Below are 15,517 nucleotides of genomic sequence, written 5' to 3'. Positions count from 1 at the left end.
AATTTACTTCAGTCTGCATTCACAACTTCAAGTACATTTACTTAAAATTGTAAAAGGTGTTAAAAGATCCCAAATAAACTACCAGCCATCAATTGATGGTGCTAATTTACAAAAAAAGGAAATTGATTCAGCCTGGTTCTTAAAAATGAAAAGAAGAAAAAAAAGCAATTGCATGATTAAATATTTCATTGTAGTAGTTCACTAAATGATAATATAAATTAAAAGACAATTTCAAATAATTCACACTATACTGTATTGTCAAAGCATGCAGGTGGATACAGAGACTCATGATAAAAGTATGAAAACATGCTGTGCTTCTGAATAATGTTCATTATTATCTGATGGTTTCTTCTTCATACATCCAGGGCTCAGACTCCTTTCACCTAAACTGTGGGAGATAAAAGAAAAGAAGAACATACTTAGTATCTAAATTTCATTATAAAGGCAATATTGTCACTGGAGATACAGTTACAGAGGCCCAAAACGAATAGTGTCTCTGAATACTTACTGCGTTCTTGAGGATGCTGCCTGATTTATCAAAGATTGAGGTTCGTTTAGAGCTGGTTTTGGCGGGTTCAGGTGCAGGGGGCTCCAGTCTGGGCGGGTCCAGTCGAAGTGGTTCGAATCTGGGCGGGTCTAATGTGAACATGTCCAGACTGGGCAGTTCCATTGAGGGCGGGTCAGGAAAAACAGTAGGCAGTGAACTGTCAAAACTATTGACTGCGCTCTCCGGAGGCGAGTCCGTGGAGATTCCTTCTATTTCGTAGTGCTTTTTCCGGAGTCCTCCCAATCGTATACGCTCATTCGCCAGCTGCTTCTCCAACTCTAACACTTTCACCTGTCAGCCAACATGAGGACTTGATTTAATCCTTTGAGAGTTGATTAGATTGTGTGTGAAAGTGTTTTTACACCTAAAACTCTACCATTTTTCACTTACCTGGGAATCCATCTCTTCTGTTTTGAGCTTTATAAGAGACATGCTGGAAAAGTCCATAGAGTCTGCAGAGAAAAAAAAAAAAGGGGGACACACTTAAATGAATAGTTGACCCAAAAATAAAAATCTGATAAAAATGTACTCAGCCGCAGGCCATCCAAAATGTAGACGAGTTTGTTTCTTCATCAGAACAGATTCTGAAAAATTTTGCATTACATCACTTGAGGTGTTTTATCTATAAACCGTCACTTCTGGCCGAAAGATTACTCCATAATACATAAAAATGATTCTTCCAGTGAAAAGTCTATCCCTTGTTGTCCTCTCACATCAGAATCCACTGACGTATGTTTTGGCTTGTAAACAGTGCTTTATCTGTGCATATTTCTCTCCTGATTCAGACGAGAAGTCTTTTTCACTGGAGGAAGCAACAGTTTAAAATTTAAAAATGTGTTTATTATGAAAAATCTTTGCACTTCACAAAACATTAATTGATGTACTGGAGCAGTGTGGATTACTTGTGGATTATTGTGATGCTTTTATCAGCTGTTTGGACTCTCATTCTGACGGCACCCATTCACTGCAGAGGATCCACTGGTGAGCAAGTGATGGAATGATACATTTCTCCAAATATGATGAAGAAATAAACTCATCTACATATGGTCTGAGGTTGAGTGCATTTTCAGCTAGTTTGAATTTTTGGGTGAACTATTCCTTTAATGTGCATTGTGGTGTTGTTGCGGTGATAGCAATCTTCAGTGTATTTCATGCTTTTAGCATTTGTGTCCATGACACTCACTCTTGTTCTCAATCTGCATTTGTCCTGATTTAGTAGATGACACCACAACAGCGGCCATGTCATTCACGTGTCGGGATGCTTGCTGTAAAGTTTGGAGTTTCCTGTTGCCTCGATCTGCCTTTACCTGTTAAATGAAGGATTGATGTGTTAGAATCAACAGATCTGATTTTACTAAACACACTTTTATTGGTCTTGAGTATTTTACCTTTGAAGCAGCAACAAGTTGTGCTGTACTGGCTGCGATCTCATGAGAGCAGACGATCAGCTCTTCATATTTGCCTCTGTCAGTCACGACTTTGTCAGCAGATTCACTTTGTGAGATAATAAATCACAGTTACACGGATTGACCCCAATAAATCCAGGTTAATGCTTGAAATATTCTGCACACTCACAGCATCTGCGTTGCACCCCATCCTACAGCCTTTGACGCTGAGATGAGACCCTCTGTCCAACATGAATTTTTAGCATAGAAGTCCTTGACAGAACCGGCGCCCTGACAGAATTGAGCAATAAACACACAAAACCCTGCATTTGAGATTGAAAGATTTATGAAAACTATCTAAAATTTCCATTGTTACCAAATCATACCCGGCCACTTTCCACAATGTCTCTCTGCAGATCAGTAGCGGATGTCACCAGCATGTGTATAGCCTATGGACAAGATGACAAAAGTGATGAAAAATGTCTTTTATCTTGATATACGCTACTTTATACACTATTTAAAAGTTTGGGGTCTGTAAGATTGTTTAATGTTTTTGAATGTCCTGCTCACCAAGGCTGTTTTTGTAAAAAAATTTGTTTAAGTTGCTTTGATGAATAGAAACGTTAAAAAAACAGCCTTTATTTGAAATCTTTTGTAACATTATAAATGTCTTCACTGTCACTTTTTCAAAACTGTATGCATTTTAAATGGTAGTGTATTTAAAACATATTCATATCTGTGAATCTAAACATACCTTCATTAAATCTGAACACGAGCCAATGATGCTGTAATAGAACAAAATTAGATATTTAAATACATAACGCATAAACTACAAATTGTGTGCATTATTTAAAAAACTATATCCCAAACTAACCTTTGGTTAACTTCCAGCTTCACTCCAGATGAATCTCTTCTTGCCTGGCTCAATATTTCCTGTATTACATAAGAAAAAAACCATTAAGTCATAGCAAATGAGTCTTGAGTTCAATCAAGAATCATTAACACAGTGTAACTTACATCCATTCTCAGCACAGCATCTTCAATGGCAGTGGAAGTCGCAGTCATTTCCTTATCCACCATATCAGCCAGCTCTTCCTTCTGCACGTCTGCTCCCCTGGGCCTCAGGTCCTGCGAGAGACCAGGAGAAGTTCACTTATTACGTCACACAAACACAGATCAAGTCTGAAGATGCCATCTCTGGTCCACCGCACCTGTCCTTGGTTGAGGATACGCTGGACCACAAAGCGGACAGCAGTAGGGTCAGCTCTCGGGAGCGTGGCCTTCAACTTCAACTCTTTCAGATACTGGAGGCAGTGAGTGGCACAATCCCGACAGTTATCTGTCAAACCTATGCAGAAATCAACCTAAAATCATCAGATTGCTGGAAGAAAAGGGCTTGTAGTAGTTTAAGGTGTTCAAGATGGTTTTAGGAACATGGTAGATGATTTTCTGCTGGTTTGAGATGGTAAACCAGCTCTAACTAGCTTGATCAAAGTGCTCTACCAGGTTGCAACCAGGTCTACAGTTGACAGCCCAGTTCATCAGCCATCTAAGGACTATAGATGAGAAGTCTGGACCTGCTAAAAACCATGCAAAACCAGCTGGATTTTCTAATGCAAATCATCAGCACAAAGTACAAAATTTGAATAACTTTAAAGACTGTGTTAATTTTCTAATGCAATCATCTGTATATATTTTGTAATGCAAAACTTGAATGACTTCAAAGACTGTGGTAATTTGCAACTTTTATTTTTTTTAAAGAAATTATAAATTATATCTAGACCACCTTGGACCATCTAAGGAACATAAATGAGCAGCTTGAACAACCTAAAAAACCATGCAAAACCATCTGGTGTTAGCTGAATCTCTAATGCAAATCGTTGGTACAAAATGTATTAATCAAAACCTTGAATAACATTTAATACTGTGTTAATTTGCAAAGAAATTATTAATTAGAAATTAATTTTTTAAAGAAATTATAAATTATACTTTTCTTGGACCATCTAAAGGTAAAAAAAGCACCTTGGACCATCTTAAAAACCATGCATGCAAAGCCATCTGATATTAGGTGAATTTTCCTAATGCATATTATCGGTATAGATTTTTTTAATACAAAACCTTTAAAGACTGTGGTAATGCAGCTTATTTTTAAGAATTTATATCTAGACCAGCCACTAAACCAGATTGGACTATCTAAAGGCCAAAAAATATCAATCTGGACCATCTAAAAACCATACTAATCTAATAATGTGTCTTATTAGCTGGACTTCTAAAGCAAAACATTTGTGCAGATTTTGTAATACAAAATCTTGAATCACTTTAAAGACTTTTAATGCATAAAAATATCAATATAGTATAGTAATGTGTCTTAGTTTGATTTTGATTGTTAGTGTTTTTATATGCTTAAGAAATGTGCATGTGTGCTTTTTTAATAATAAAGAATTTCTCTCACGGTCTGCTTGGTCCGTAGGTGCCGAGTGTGCAGTTCCTGCTCCGTTAACAATAGTGTCAGAGATGAGATGGGAGAACTGGGTTACCGACCTCAACAGACCACTGGCATCTAGACGAGGAGGAAGAGATTACATCACACTAACACCTGAACCTGTGCCTTACTGATTAGAACGAATGAAACCTTACCATCCATATTCCTCAAATAGACCACATGACTCTGCTGCATCTTATCAATGGACGCCAACGTCAGCTCAGCCCGATTAATCAAATAATCTGCAAACAGAGATTAGAGATATGTAGACTAAAAGAAGTGATGAGGATATTAAGAGGAGTGAGGAGAAGGAGGAGGAGTAAGGACAGACCTGGGGTGCTGATGCAGCGCACGTGTAGCGGATCGTCTACTTTGGCCACGGCGTCCAGCACCATGCCTTCAGCCTCCACCACAGCGCACTGCAACAGACTGAACTGCTCGTCCTGCAGCTTCTGCAGCAACACTCCTGAGTCCTGGCTTAACTGTACAGAGAAAACACACAACAAAAGCACCAGCTAAGACCCTCAAAATACTACTACAGTCGATACACCTGGCCTACATCCCAATGTGCATTCTGTTCATCCAATTCAGGATTAAAGCGTCTCCCAAATCATAGTACTTTGAAAATGTATCATATATCATATTTCAGATTTATATCAGCATCACAAATCATAGTACTTGCCCACAATCCCTAGTTTTTCTGACCTTGGCCTGCATTTGGCTCTGCAGCACTGTCATCTCTCTCTGACTCCTGTCTCTCTCCTGCAGCAGCGTGGCCTGGTGGAGCTGGGCGGCCTGACGCAGGTTAGTGATCTCGGCCTCCTGTTCCTTCACTGAACGGAGAAGAACCTCCTTCTGCGCCTGCAGACCCACTAACACACTGCTCAGCTGGTCTCCTGTCTAAAACACACATACAAACACAAATAATGTTTAGTTTTGAAGGTGTAGTGCTGGTCCAGACACACTAGATCATAAACAGGTCTTGACAAAGAGATTACATCCTTTGTTCTTAGTATACATTTGCTAGGCTGTGTTGTGTGTTATGTATTTGCGGAAAATAAAAATAAAAAAGATTACAGACTGGAATGATTTCTGAAGGATCATGTGACACTGTAGACTGGAGTAATGATGCTGAAAATACAGCTTTCCATCACAGGAATTAATTACATTTTATGATATATTACAAAGGAAACCAGTTCTTTTAAATTGTAATAATATTTTGTAATTTTAATGTTTTTACTGTATTTCTGGTCAAATAAATGTATTTTGACAAGTACTGTATATTATATTATATTATTATATTTCAGTACTATATAAGCTGTCAGATCACTCTCTAAATATTGTATCAGCATCTGATTTTGTAAAAAATTATATTAGTCACCCACTAATATGTTCAACTAGTGTCTGCATTCTTGTGTACAGTATATTGGTAGTTAACATGAAATTCTTTGGGAAATAGTCGTGGCCTATTGGTTAGAGATTTGGACTTGTAACCCAAAGGTCACAGGTTCGAGTCAGGTACAGGCAGGGGAGTGTTATGGGGGGTGTTTAGCTTAGTGTCACGGGAGCGTTAATGGCTGTTGACTTGTGTGTGTTTTTTGTGTTAGGTACTCACTCTTGTGTGTTTGCACTTGTATGGGTTAAATGCAGGACAGAAATTCCGAGTATGGGACACAATTATGCATTGGGTCACATTATGCATCAATTGGACAAATGTAAACTGCTTGCATTTGTTTGTAACAAGGTCTAAAATAAATACTCACAGTTTCTTTACTGTTTAGAGCACTCTGAGCACGCAGTAGCTCCGCTCGCTTCTCCTCCAGCTCACGTCTTAGTTTCTGCGTCTCCAGCTGCAGCTCCTGTTCCCGACACCACTGACAACAAACACACTCATTCAGACCTCATGCTGTTTTGTTTCAAATTCTGAGAGCAAAAAACTGCATATAGGTTAACATTAATGGGACTGGGAAGTTGCACTGACTTTTTCCTGCAGCTGGTTGTGCAGCGCTGTCATCTCTCTCTGATGTCGCTCTCTCTCCTGCTGTAGCATGGTCTGGTGGAGCTGGGCGGCCTGACGCAGGCTAGCAATCTCAGCTTCCTGATCTTTCACTGTACGAAGTAGTGTCTCTTTTTCTGCCTGAAGACCCACCAACACACTGCTCAACTCATCTCCGGCCTAAACACACACACACAGATCAGAGACACATTACAGTCTCTATTAGGATGTTTTAATGCATTCAGTTGTTGATCTAGAAATCTGGAGCCATTTATGCACATGGACAGAGGTCTTACCTTCTCCTTGCTCTGCAAAGCATTATGGACTTGGGATATTTCAGCCCTCTCAGTCGCTAGCTCTTGCTTTAAACGTTCAATTTCTGCTCTCTGTGCCTCCAGCTGAAAATTACAGTTCAGTTCAGGTAATGACTGAGGTGGATATTTCACCAAGGCCAAATAAATCAGCAGATATTTTTGAGATTATGATGGATAAGTATGATGGACAGTCTTCTACCTGATTATCAATGGATAATGTACAATTTCTGTTGTTTTTAAATAATTATGAGGAAATGCACCACTGTTCAAAAGTTTGGAGTCAGTAAGATTTTTTTTCTTTTATTCAGAAAGGATTAATTAATTTGGTCAAAAGTGACATTAAAGACATTTATAATGCTACAAAAGCTGTTCTTTTGAACCTTCTATTTATCTAAGAATCATAAAAAATATGTATCACTGTTTCAACAAAAATATGAAGCAGCACAACTGCTTTCAGTTATCTGATAAAAATGTGAAATGTTTCTTGAGCAGAATGATTTCTGAAGGATCATGTGACACTGAATTAATGGCGGCTGAAAATTCAGCTTTGCATCGCAGAAATAAATATTTTAAAATACATTCAAACTGAAAACAGTTGTTTTCAGTTGTAATCATATTTTACAATATTACTGTATTTTTAATCAAATAAATTGCCACTGGTGAGCTTAAGAGACTTCTTTCAAAAACATTAAAAAAAATCTTACTGACCCCTAAGTTTTGAATGGTAGTGTATGTGTAAAATAAAAACGAATTATTTTTAGCAATTATATGCACAACTCATTTAGTCTACATTTAGCTATCAAAACACACACACACACACACACATACACACATACATACATATATATATATTTTTTTTTTTTTTTTTTTATATAATACAATTTAAATATAATAGCATAGTGGTGGTGTCAGACTCAAAATCTCAAGAATTACTGGAATCATAAACATAAATGTGTGTAGTGTGACCTTGGAGCTTTGGTCCTGTTTCAGTTGCTCCACCTCTACTGCCATCTGCTGTTTGTTTGTGAGCAGCTCCTCCTGCGCCTGCTGAGTGCTGCTGAGCTGCTTCACCATCTCTGCATTCTGACACACAGAAAATCATGATCATTAACAATAAAAATTCCCATATAAAAAGACATTTCACCATCTTAAATTTATCTAGGACGAATGCATATACTTTTTACTCCAGAACTCCTTCTGGCAGCATATTTGTGGACTATTCTTCACATTAGGCCATAACACAAATATGAGGAAGAAAATCATAATGTGTCAAAGTCTAGTTTTACTGGAGGATCACATATCTTATAACTGATGCTGTGAGTGACAACGTTCCAGCCACTGTTTGTTAATAAAATGTGAGATAACAGCAAAATAGTCTTTACCTTCCGCATGAGATCAGCATGTTTGCTAACCAGCTCGGCGTGCTTCTCTTTGAGTCGAGAGAAATGTATCTGAGCAGTCTGAGCTCTGCCTAGAAAACACGAGAGCAAGAGGTTTTCATACACACTACCGTTCAAAAGTTTGGGGTCGATGTTCACCAAGTTTGATCAAAATATTATTACATTTTAAAATATAGATTTTCTATTTAAATGTATTTTAGAATGTGTTTTATTCCTGTGATCAAAGCTGAATTTCCAGCATCATTTCTCCAGTCTTCAGTGTCACATGATCCTTCAGAAATCATTCTAATATGCTGCTCAAAAAACATTCCTGATTATTAATACTGTTGAAAACAGTTGTGCTGCTTAATATTTTTGTGGAAACAGTGATACATTTTTGTTCAGGATCCTTGTATGAAAGTTCAAAAGCATAACATTTATTTAAAATAAAAAATATTTTTGTATCATTAATGTTTTTACTGGCACATTTAATCAATTTCATGCATCCTTGCTGGATAAAAATATATTTATTCCAACCAAACAAAGTAGTGTATGTGTTGTGTATGTGTGTCTGGGGTCAGAGGTCACTCACTCCCCGCGTCCTCGACCGTGGCCTGTATGCTGGCAGCGACTGCCGTCTGTGCTCTGAGGTTCTCCACCTCCATGCGCAGACACTCGTTCTCCACCAGAGCCATCTGCTTGTGTGTCCGCTGGTCCTCAAGCTCAGATTCCAGTGTATTGACCTGAGATTGGAGCTGGACCACGACGCGCTGAGCCTGCAGACACACGGATGATAAGAATCAGTCACAGGAGAAGAAAACACTTCTTCAAGACAGATGTAAATAGAGACAAATGTCTAACCTCCACTTTTATGAGCTCCAGCTCTGGTTTCACCACTTCAAGTTCCTTCCTCAGAGTATCAGCCTCAGTCTCTCTGTGTGAGAGTTAGTATTATAGAGATAGTTTTATATTATAGTATATATTATATACTATATTATAGTATTATAGAGTTAGGCTGCATTTACACTGCAGGTCTTGATGCCCAAATCTGATTTTCTGACTATATCCGATTTTTTTGACGAGCTGCTTACATCATCTTTTAAAAGTGACCCGTATCCGATTTTTGCATTTACACTATACACTGCTGAAGGACTACCAAACGTAGACGTTCTGACTCGGAAAAGGAAGTAAAACAGCACGAAATACAATGGATGCAGATGCAAATAAAATTATACAGTGTTTTGCTTTCCATAAATTGAAAGTCACACAAAAAAAAAATCAGCAAAACATTGGTCTCGTACGGCGGAGAAAAAAGTGCTTAAACCGTGCCCTCCCCATATCTCGTGAAATGTCCTTCAAACATGGATTTACTAACAACCCTGCATTTTTTGCCTGCACTGTCTCTTCGCCCCACTTAAAAGACATGAAACCTCCGCATTGCTCCACTGTGTCTATCCTTCGTCCTCTATCACGCCTATAATAAGTCATGTGATCTCAGTTGGTGGCGTCCACCTGAGTTGACGTCACTTTTTTAATGACTACGACTTGCATTTACTGGGAATTCCGATTTGTCTGCTTACATGGCACAGTGCAGCAAATGCACGTATCCGATTCATATCCGATTTATTCTACCACATTTTTGAATGAGGCCTGAATCCGATCTGAGAAAATCGGAAATCCATGCGTTTTTTTCCTGCTTACACGTTCACCGGTCATATCCGATCTGTGCCACGTGAGAGGAAAAAATCGGAATTGGGTCACTTGAACCATGCAGTGTAAATGGGGCCTTAGTTAGTATAGATAACATGAAAAGAAATATCAAACATTTGAACATGCTGCCTACTATTATCCACAAATTTAGTATAAATGTCATCTAAACTATGAAATGACGCATCTTTGTTTACAGTACACAACTAATTTAAGCATCAGATTAAAAGGTTTTAACGATCATAACATATATAATTCCAGTCAAGTGCATCCAAATGTTTGATTGACTTCTATCTTTGTCTAAGATTTTTCTCCTAAAACTCCCTTTGACATAAATGATGTTTAAATCATGATTATTATCATAAACTTAAACTAAAGCCAAAACGTATTTTAGAAGAAAATCTAAATAAATACAAATTGATAAAAAATGAATTATGAAAACAACAAAAATGATAGAAAAAAAACTAAAACTAAGGTGAAAAAGAAGAAATAAAAACAAAATCTAATTCAAAATACTTTAAAAAAAAAAAAAATTTAGTGACACTAAAATAATACTGGTTGACATTCAGATCACTTGATTTTGGAAGAAGCTGAGAAATTATTGAGTTCATATTGAGATCTCTTCTGAGACATCTGTGAAATACTACAGTCTTATCTCAGGAGAAGCATCGGAGAAGAAAGCATTTACACTAAAGTCTGCATTTACTCTCCATTTAGTCTCATTGTTGTCAAGGAAAAACTGATGTGTTAAATAGATCTAATTTGTCAACTTTCTTTCATAAAGCAGTGTGTGTGTTACCTTTGCTCTGGAATGTCATTTGGAGGGTCAAACTGGTTGTATCCGTAATACTGTTGAACCAAATAATCAAATTGTCACAAATGTGGAAAAGCACTTAGTAAGACTTTCTCTGAGCCAGTCTACAAAGTTTGACCAATCCAGGATGTGTTTACCATCTGATAGTTTCCTTCACCGAAATCGAGCTGCGTGTCCGTTTCATCAAAGTCAGGGAATGTCTCATTCTGAACGACCACGGGCTTCACATAATCAGCGAATGAAGCCGCACGCAGGAAATTTGGAGGCTCCTATATGTATAATGTGCATTTGTTCAACATTTTATCCAATATGTGAATTATTGTTTCTTTTATAACATTTTGTAAAAGAGTTTAACATGATCCAAAATTCAATGAAATATGGATGTGACGATCTTACATCGGGAAGATCAGGGATCTGAATGATCGATTTGAAAAACTCCATCCCTCTCGCTCGCTCGAAAAACTGCGTCAAACTGTGGAGGACAAAGACAGATCAAAAACAACTCAACGCAGCAGAAATTTCATGATTTTGCTAATTGAAATGAATAAAAGCATCTGCCAAATAATGTAAATGCACTGTAAATAAATGCCACCTTTCTGAACTTCCTATTCCTCAAAGAATCCTAAAATAAATGTATCACAGTTTCCATGAAAATATTAAGCAGCTAGGCTGTTTTAACAATGATAATAATAAGAAATGTTTCTTGAGAATTAAATCAGCATATTAGAATGATTTCTGAAGGATCATGTGACCCTGAAGACTGGATTAATGACACTAAAAAATTCAGCTTTGCATCACAGGAATAAATTAGATTTTAAAGTGCATAGTTCAAAGTTCAAATAGAAAACATTGCTTTTAAATTGTAACAATATGTCAATCAATATTTCTATTTTTACTGTATTTTTAATCAAATAAATGCAAACTTGGTGAGCATAAGACACTTCTTTCAAAACCCCAAATGATTCTGAACTATAGTGTACTTTACATCTGTAGTTTATAATAATATTATTATTTATTTATTTATTTATTTTATTTGTTTTATAAATCAACGTCGTTATGATTAGGCTGATACTGGAAGCTGATAATATCAGGGTCTTTTTCACAGGAATCATTTTAGGCCTGGTTTCACGGACAGGGTTTATATTAAGCCAGGATTAGGTCATAGTTCAATTAGGACATTTAAGACATTTTAATAAACATGCCTTAGAAAATAAACATTACTGTTGTGCATCTTGACACAAAAAAGGGCACTGCGGATTTTAAGATCAATCAGTGCAAGATGAAACAGCTCAGACTTACATCTTAGTCTGGGACTAAAGGCTTAAGCCTTGTCTGTGAAATCGGGGGTTAAAATACTCAACATTTGACCAACATTTCATCTGTACATTATAATGTTTTGATGCCTGAATTTACTTGTAAATTTCTAGATTGGAGTTTTGGCATGAAGGATGTTTATTTCAATAAATACATGAATAAATATATTTTGGTCAGTGGCAATAACAAAAACAAGTGTCTGCTTTTGCTATTGGACAAAATTTCCATATCGGTGCATTTTTACACAATACTGCAGACCACTGTTACCTGTTGAACTGCTCACGGAATCGTTCCCTGTGTCCTAACAGAGCATCCAACGGTATTCCTGTGACACAGATGCACAGCGCTGATGAGCTCAATGAAAAAGATGCATAAAAATTAAAGAAACAGCATACAAACAGCAAGACTCACGGCTGTGTAGCTTGAACAAGAGCTTGACCAGGAAATGGTAGAGTGGACCGCAGTCTTGGACGACGAGAACCAGCGGTGCCAGACGGCACTTACCCACTGGAGTTGTAGAGCTGGTGGAGCTGGACTCCATCTGCCGGAAAACTGCATATAAAAAGTAAAAAATATATATATTTTACACACATTACCATCTCTTATGCTCACCAGGACTGCATTTATTTGATCAAAAATACAGTAAAAACTGAAATATTATTATTATTTTAAATAACTGTTTTCTATTGTAATATATTTCATTCCTGCTGCTCAAGAAACATTTCTGTTTATTATAAATGTTGAAAACAGTTGTGCTGCTTCATATTTTTAATGCAATCCATAAAGCATTTTTTCAGGATTGTTTGACGTGTGGAAAGTTAAAAGAAAAACAGCATTTGAAATGGAATCTTTTGTAACATTATAAATGTCTTTATTGTCACTTTTGATCAATTTAATGTGTAACCGATAAATCAAGCATTAAAAGCATTTATTCAGCTTAGATTAAAAACAAATACATTGTTTACCTGTTTCTTGCAGCTTTAGAGCTGCTTCCATGTACTCCAGAACCTCACTAGTCATGTCAAACCTGTATAATCAACAAGTATTAATTAATTTTCATTAACAGATTATTCAAGCTCTCTAAAATCATTTGCAATGTACTTACACTTTGTTGATATCAATAGCGATGGCTTTGTCAAGAACTTGTTCAGGAGTTTCAAGGTTTGGTGGGATTTCCAGATGCTGTGGTGGAAACAAGATAATTACAAACACACACACACACACACACACACACAAACACACACACACACACACATATATATATATACTCAAATGTAATCGAAGGAACTATTAAACTTACCTTTAAATGGAAATCAATTTTAATACACAGCAGCTTGGCATACAGTGCAACAATATGTCCATATCTATCATGCAGATTCCCCTAAAACACAGCAAACACATACAAAGTTTAAATTGAAAGATTCACATGAAAGATTAATGTGATGATGTAAATGACTTGCTCAACAGAAAAACACTGGATCATTTCGACACTCACCCATAACGTTCCCATCTGTCTAATGCTTGCGGTGTGACCTCTGCTGTCTCGTAAGGTCTACAAGAAAGACATTGAACTATATTTGTAGGGTCATTTTAGACAAATAAAGTCAAATGAAAATCATTTTCATCAGATGATGTTGTGGTAGATGAGACCTACGTTAGGATGGCCGTCTCGAAGCAGTTTGTGCACCACGTGGCAGAACTTCCAGCTGAGGATGGCGTTACTGGACAGCGGCAGACTCACGGCGTGAGACCAGAACGTGACGGCACCGCCTTCCTTATGTGTGCCTAAAATTATATCTGTGCAAAAGTTAAGGACAATGTACTACTCCAGGTGATATATAGCAAAGATGATACACAGCATTAGCTGTATAGCAAATTTCAAATACCTGATTTTTTTTATTGTGTCTCAAAATGCAATTATGATATCACCAAGCTCTTTATATAATGTTGGAAACATATAACTAACTTTATCCATATACATACAGTACACTCACATAAAGCTATATACAATATAGCAAATCTCAATTGCTTGAGTGTTTCTATTGCTAAACTATATTACCTCCCAGCTAAATGTGACTATAAGGCATGAATATATTATAAACATTAACATTTTTTTTTGTAAAGTTGCTTTGAAACAGTGTGCATTGTGAAAAACACTACACAACTAAAACACAACCTGTTACTGTAAAACATGAGCATCTGTGTGTAAGCTCACTACAACACACAGATAAATATGAACATGATTATGCACATAAGAAATGCTGTATTAAACCAATAGTGAAGGATACTGCGTCCATATTTCTCTTTGACAGGGGCCTCTGCGCTGGTGATGGATTTGGTGATGCTTTGAAGCTGTAAAGCAGATGAAATGGAGATTTGATATAACATCATTGATTTAACACAATAAATGATACACACATATAATGTAAATGAATAAGACACAGCTGTATGGCACATGTCCAAAAAAAAAAAAAAAAGTTATGGTATTAAAATGAATGTTATAGCAGGCCCACAAAAAACAAAACAAAGCAAACAAACATGTTTTATATACATTATATTACCGTGGCACACGTCAAAAAACAAGCCATTACAATGGCACATGTCGAAAAAAACAAGGTATGCAAATCAAACTGTGTATTAAAACATAATGGCTATTATTTTTAGGCGACACGTGACGTATAATAATTTAAATCACGCGAGGGTTCGAAGTGATCGAATATGAGGATTTAAAAGCGTCAGGTGTTCTGTCATATATTACCTTATTTTATCATTGAAAGAAAAAGGACAACACCAAACAAAGATTGTTGGTTAAAGTATCCCTAATATCACGTACTTTCCAATAAAATAAAATAAAAAGGCGGCCACTAAGAATCAAATACTTGTTCAATGAAGTAAATATGTAAATCTCACCTGAAGTTTGACGAATTGCTCCTTTTCCGCAGCTAAAGCCTTCTCAGATTTATCAGTTTTCTCGTTTTTCTTCGATTCGGTTTTCTTTGAGGCCATGTTTAACTCCTTCCTCAGACAAAACCAGATGTACAAATGATCGATCGAGTGAGTCCCGTCACACACACACACACACACACACACACACACACACACACACACACACACACACACACACACACACGAGATCTACCTGTCACGTCATCGAGTCACACACAGGTGAGTTTCCTCACGCGCGCACCATCAACAGCGTTTACTCAATCTCAAACTCTCTTTCAGTCAAAATAAAATAAACTTAACATTTTTACAAAATCTGCAAAAAAAAATAAATAAATTCCAACTACTACTTATTTTTATTATTTATTTATTTTTATAAAAAAAATATATATACATAAATTAACACTAAAATGAGGACGTCAATCAAAACCACCAATTAAAAGAAAATCGCTAATGACAGCATGTAAAGACCTTTATTGTTCTTTTAAATGTCCTGAGATTAGGCAAATATACTAGGATTCAGTGGCTCTTGATAAGGCTGATGGCTGCATTTCGGATGTAAAACATGATGATCCAGACAAGAGTCACATCACAGTTCATTAACTTTGAAACCAAACAGGTTAGATGACAGTGAAA

General features: G+C 36.7%; 1 protein-coding gene across 2 annotated transcripts; it reads right to left on the bottom strand.

Annotated features, from left to right (window-relative positions):
* Positions 1 to 15,156, bottom strand: LOC109058992 (huntingtin-interacting protein 1-related protein-like). Of its 2 annotated transcripts, XM_042765544.1 has the most exons (35): positions 15,078 to 15,156; positions 14,849 to 14,953; positions 14,227 to 14,290; positions 13,593 to 13,735; positions 13,434 to 13,490; positions 13,239 to 13,319; positions 13,044 to 13,120; positions 12,904 to 12,965; positions 12,350 to 12,490; positions 12,206 to 12,263; positions 11,021 to 11,096; positions 10,762 to 10,893; positions 10,610 to 10,659; positions 8,965 to 9,037; positions 8,696 to 8,879; positions 8,107 to 8,195; positions 7,691 to 7,807; positions 6,707 to 6,808; positions 6,396 to 6,590; positions 6,178 to 6,288; positions 5,120 to 5,314; positions 4,746 to 4,896; positions 4,570 to 4,656; positions 4,385 to 4,492; positions 3,144 to 3,280; positions 2,950 to 3,060; positions 2,807 to 2,865; positions 2,687 to 2,717; positions 2,319 to 2,381; positions 2,123 to 2,223; positions 1,936 to 2,041; positions 1,731 to 1,854; positions 938 to 999; positions 509 to 838; positions 1 to 388 (listed from the first exon to the last, which is right to left on the bottom strand). In XM_042765544.1, exons 2-35 carry the CDS (start codon positions 14,942 to 14,944, stop codon positions 380 to 382), a joined length of 3,582 nt encoding a protein of 1,193 aa, XP_042621478.1. In that variant the 5' UTR covers positions 14,945 to 14,953; positions 15,078 to 15,156; the 3' UTR covers positions 1 to 379. The 2 variants fall into 2 exon arrangements, with proteins under 2 accessions (XP_042621478.1, XP_042621479.1); XM_042765545.1 differs by lacking the exon at positions 15,078 to 15,156 and having other exon boundaries at positions 14,849 to 15,040.
* Between the last annotated feature and the right edge of the window lie 361 nt (positions 15,157 to 15,517).

Source organism: Cyprinus carpio, chromosome A10, assembly GCF_018340385.1.
Source record: "Cyprinus carpio isolate SPL01 chromosome A10, ASM1834038v1, whole genome shotgun sequence".
Taxonomy (NCBI): Eukaryota; Metazoa; Chordata; class Actinopteri; order Cypriniformes; family Cyprinidae; genus Cyprinus; species Cyprinus carpio.
This window is presented reverse-complemented; position numbering and strand designations above follow the sequence as displayed.

What these genes read in the sequence shown, in the direction of transcription:
- LOC109058992 (XM_042765544.1), bottom strand. Translation starts at nt 14,944, where the DNA reads ATGGCCTCAAAGAAAACCGAATCGAAGAAAAACGAGAAAACTGATAAA. An exon ending in TCTAAAGCTGCAAGAAACAG is followed by an intron (nt 12,491 to 12,903) that starts GTAAACAATGTA and finishes TTTTATATGCAG; the next exon opens with TTTTCCGGCAGATGGAGTCC. An exon ending in ACCTACGGACCAAGCAGACC is followed by an intron (nt 3,281 to 4,384) that starts GTGAGAGAAATT and finishes ATTTCTGCATAG; the next exon opens with GTTTGACAGATAACTGTCGG.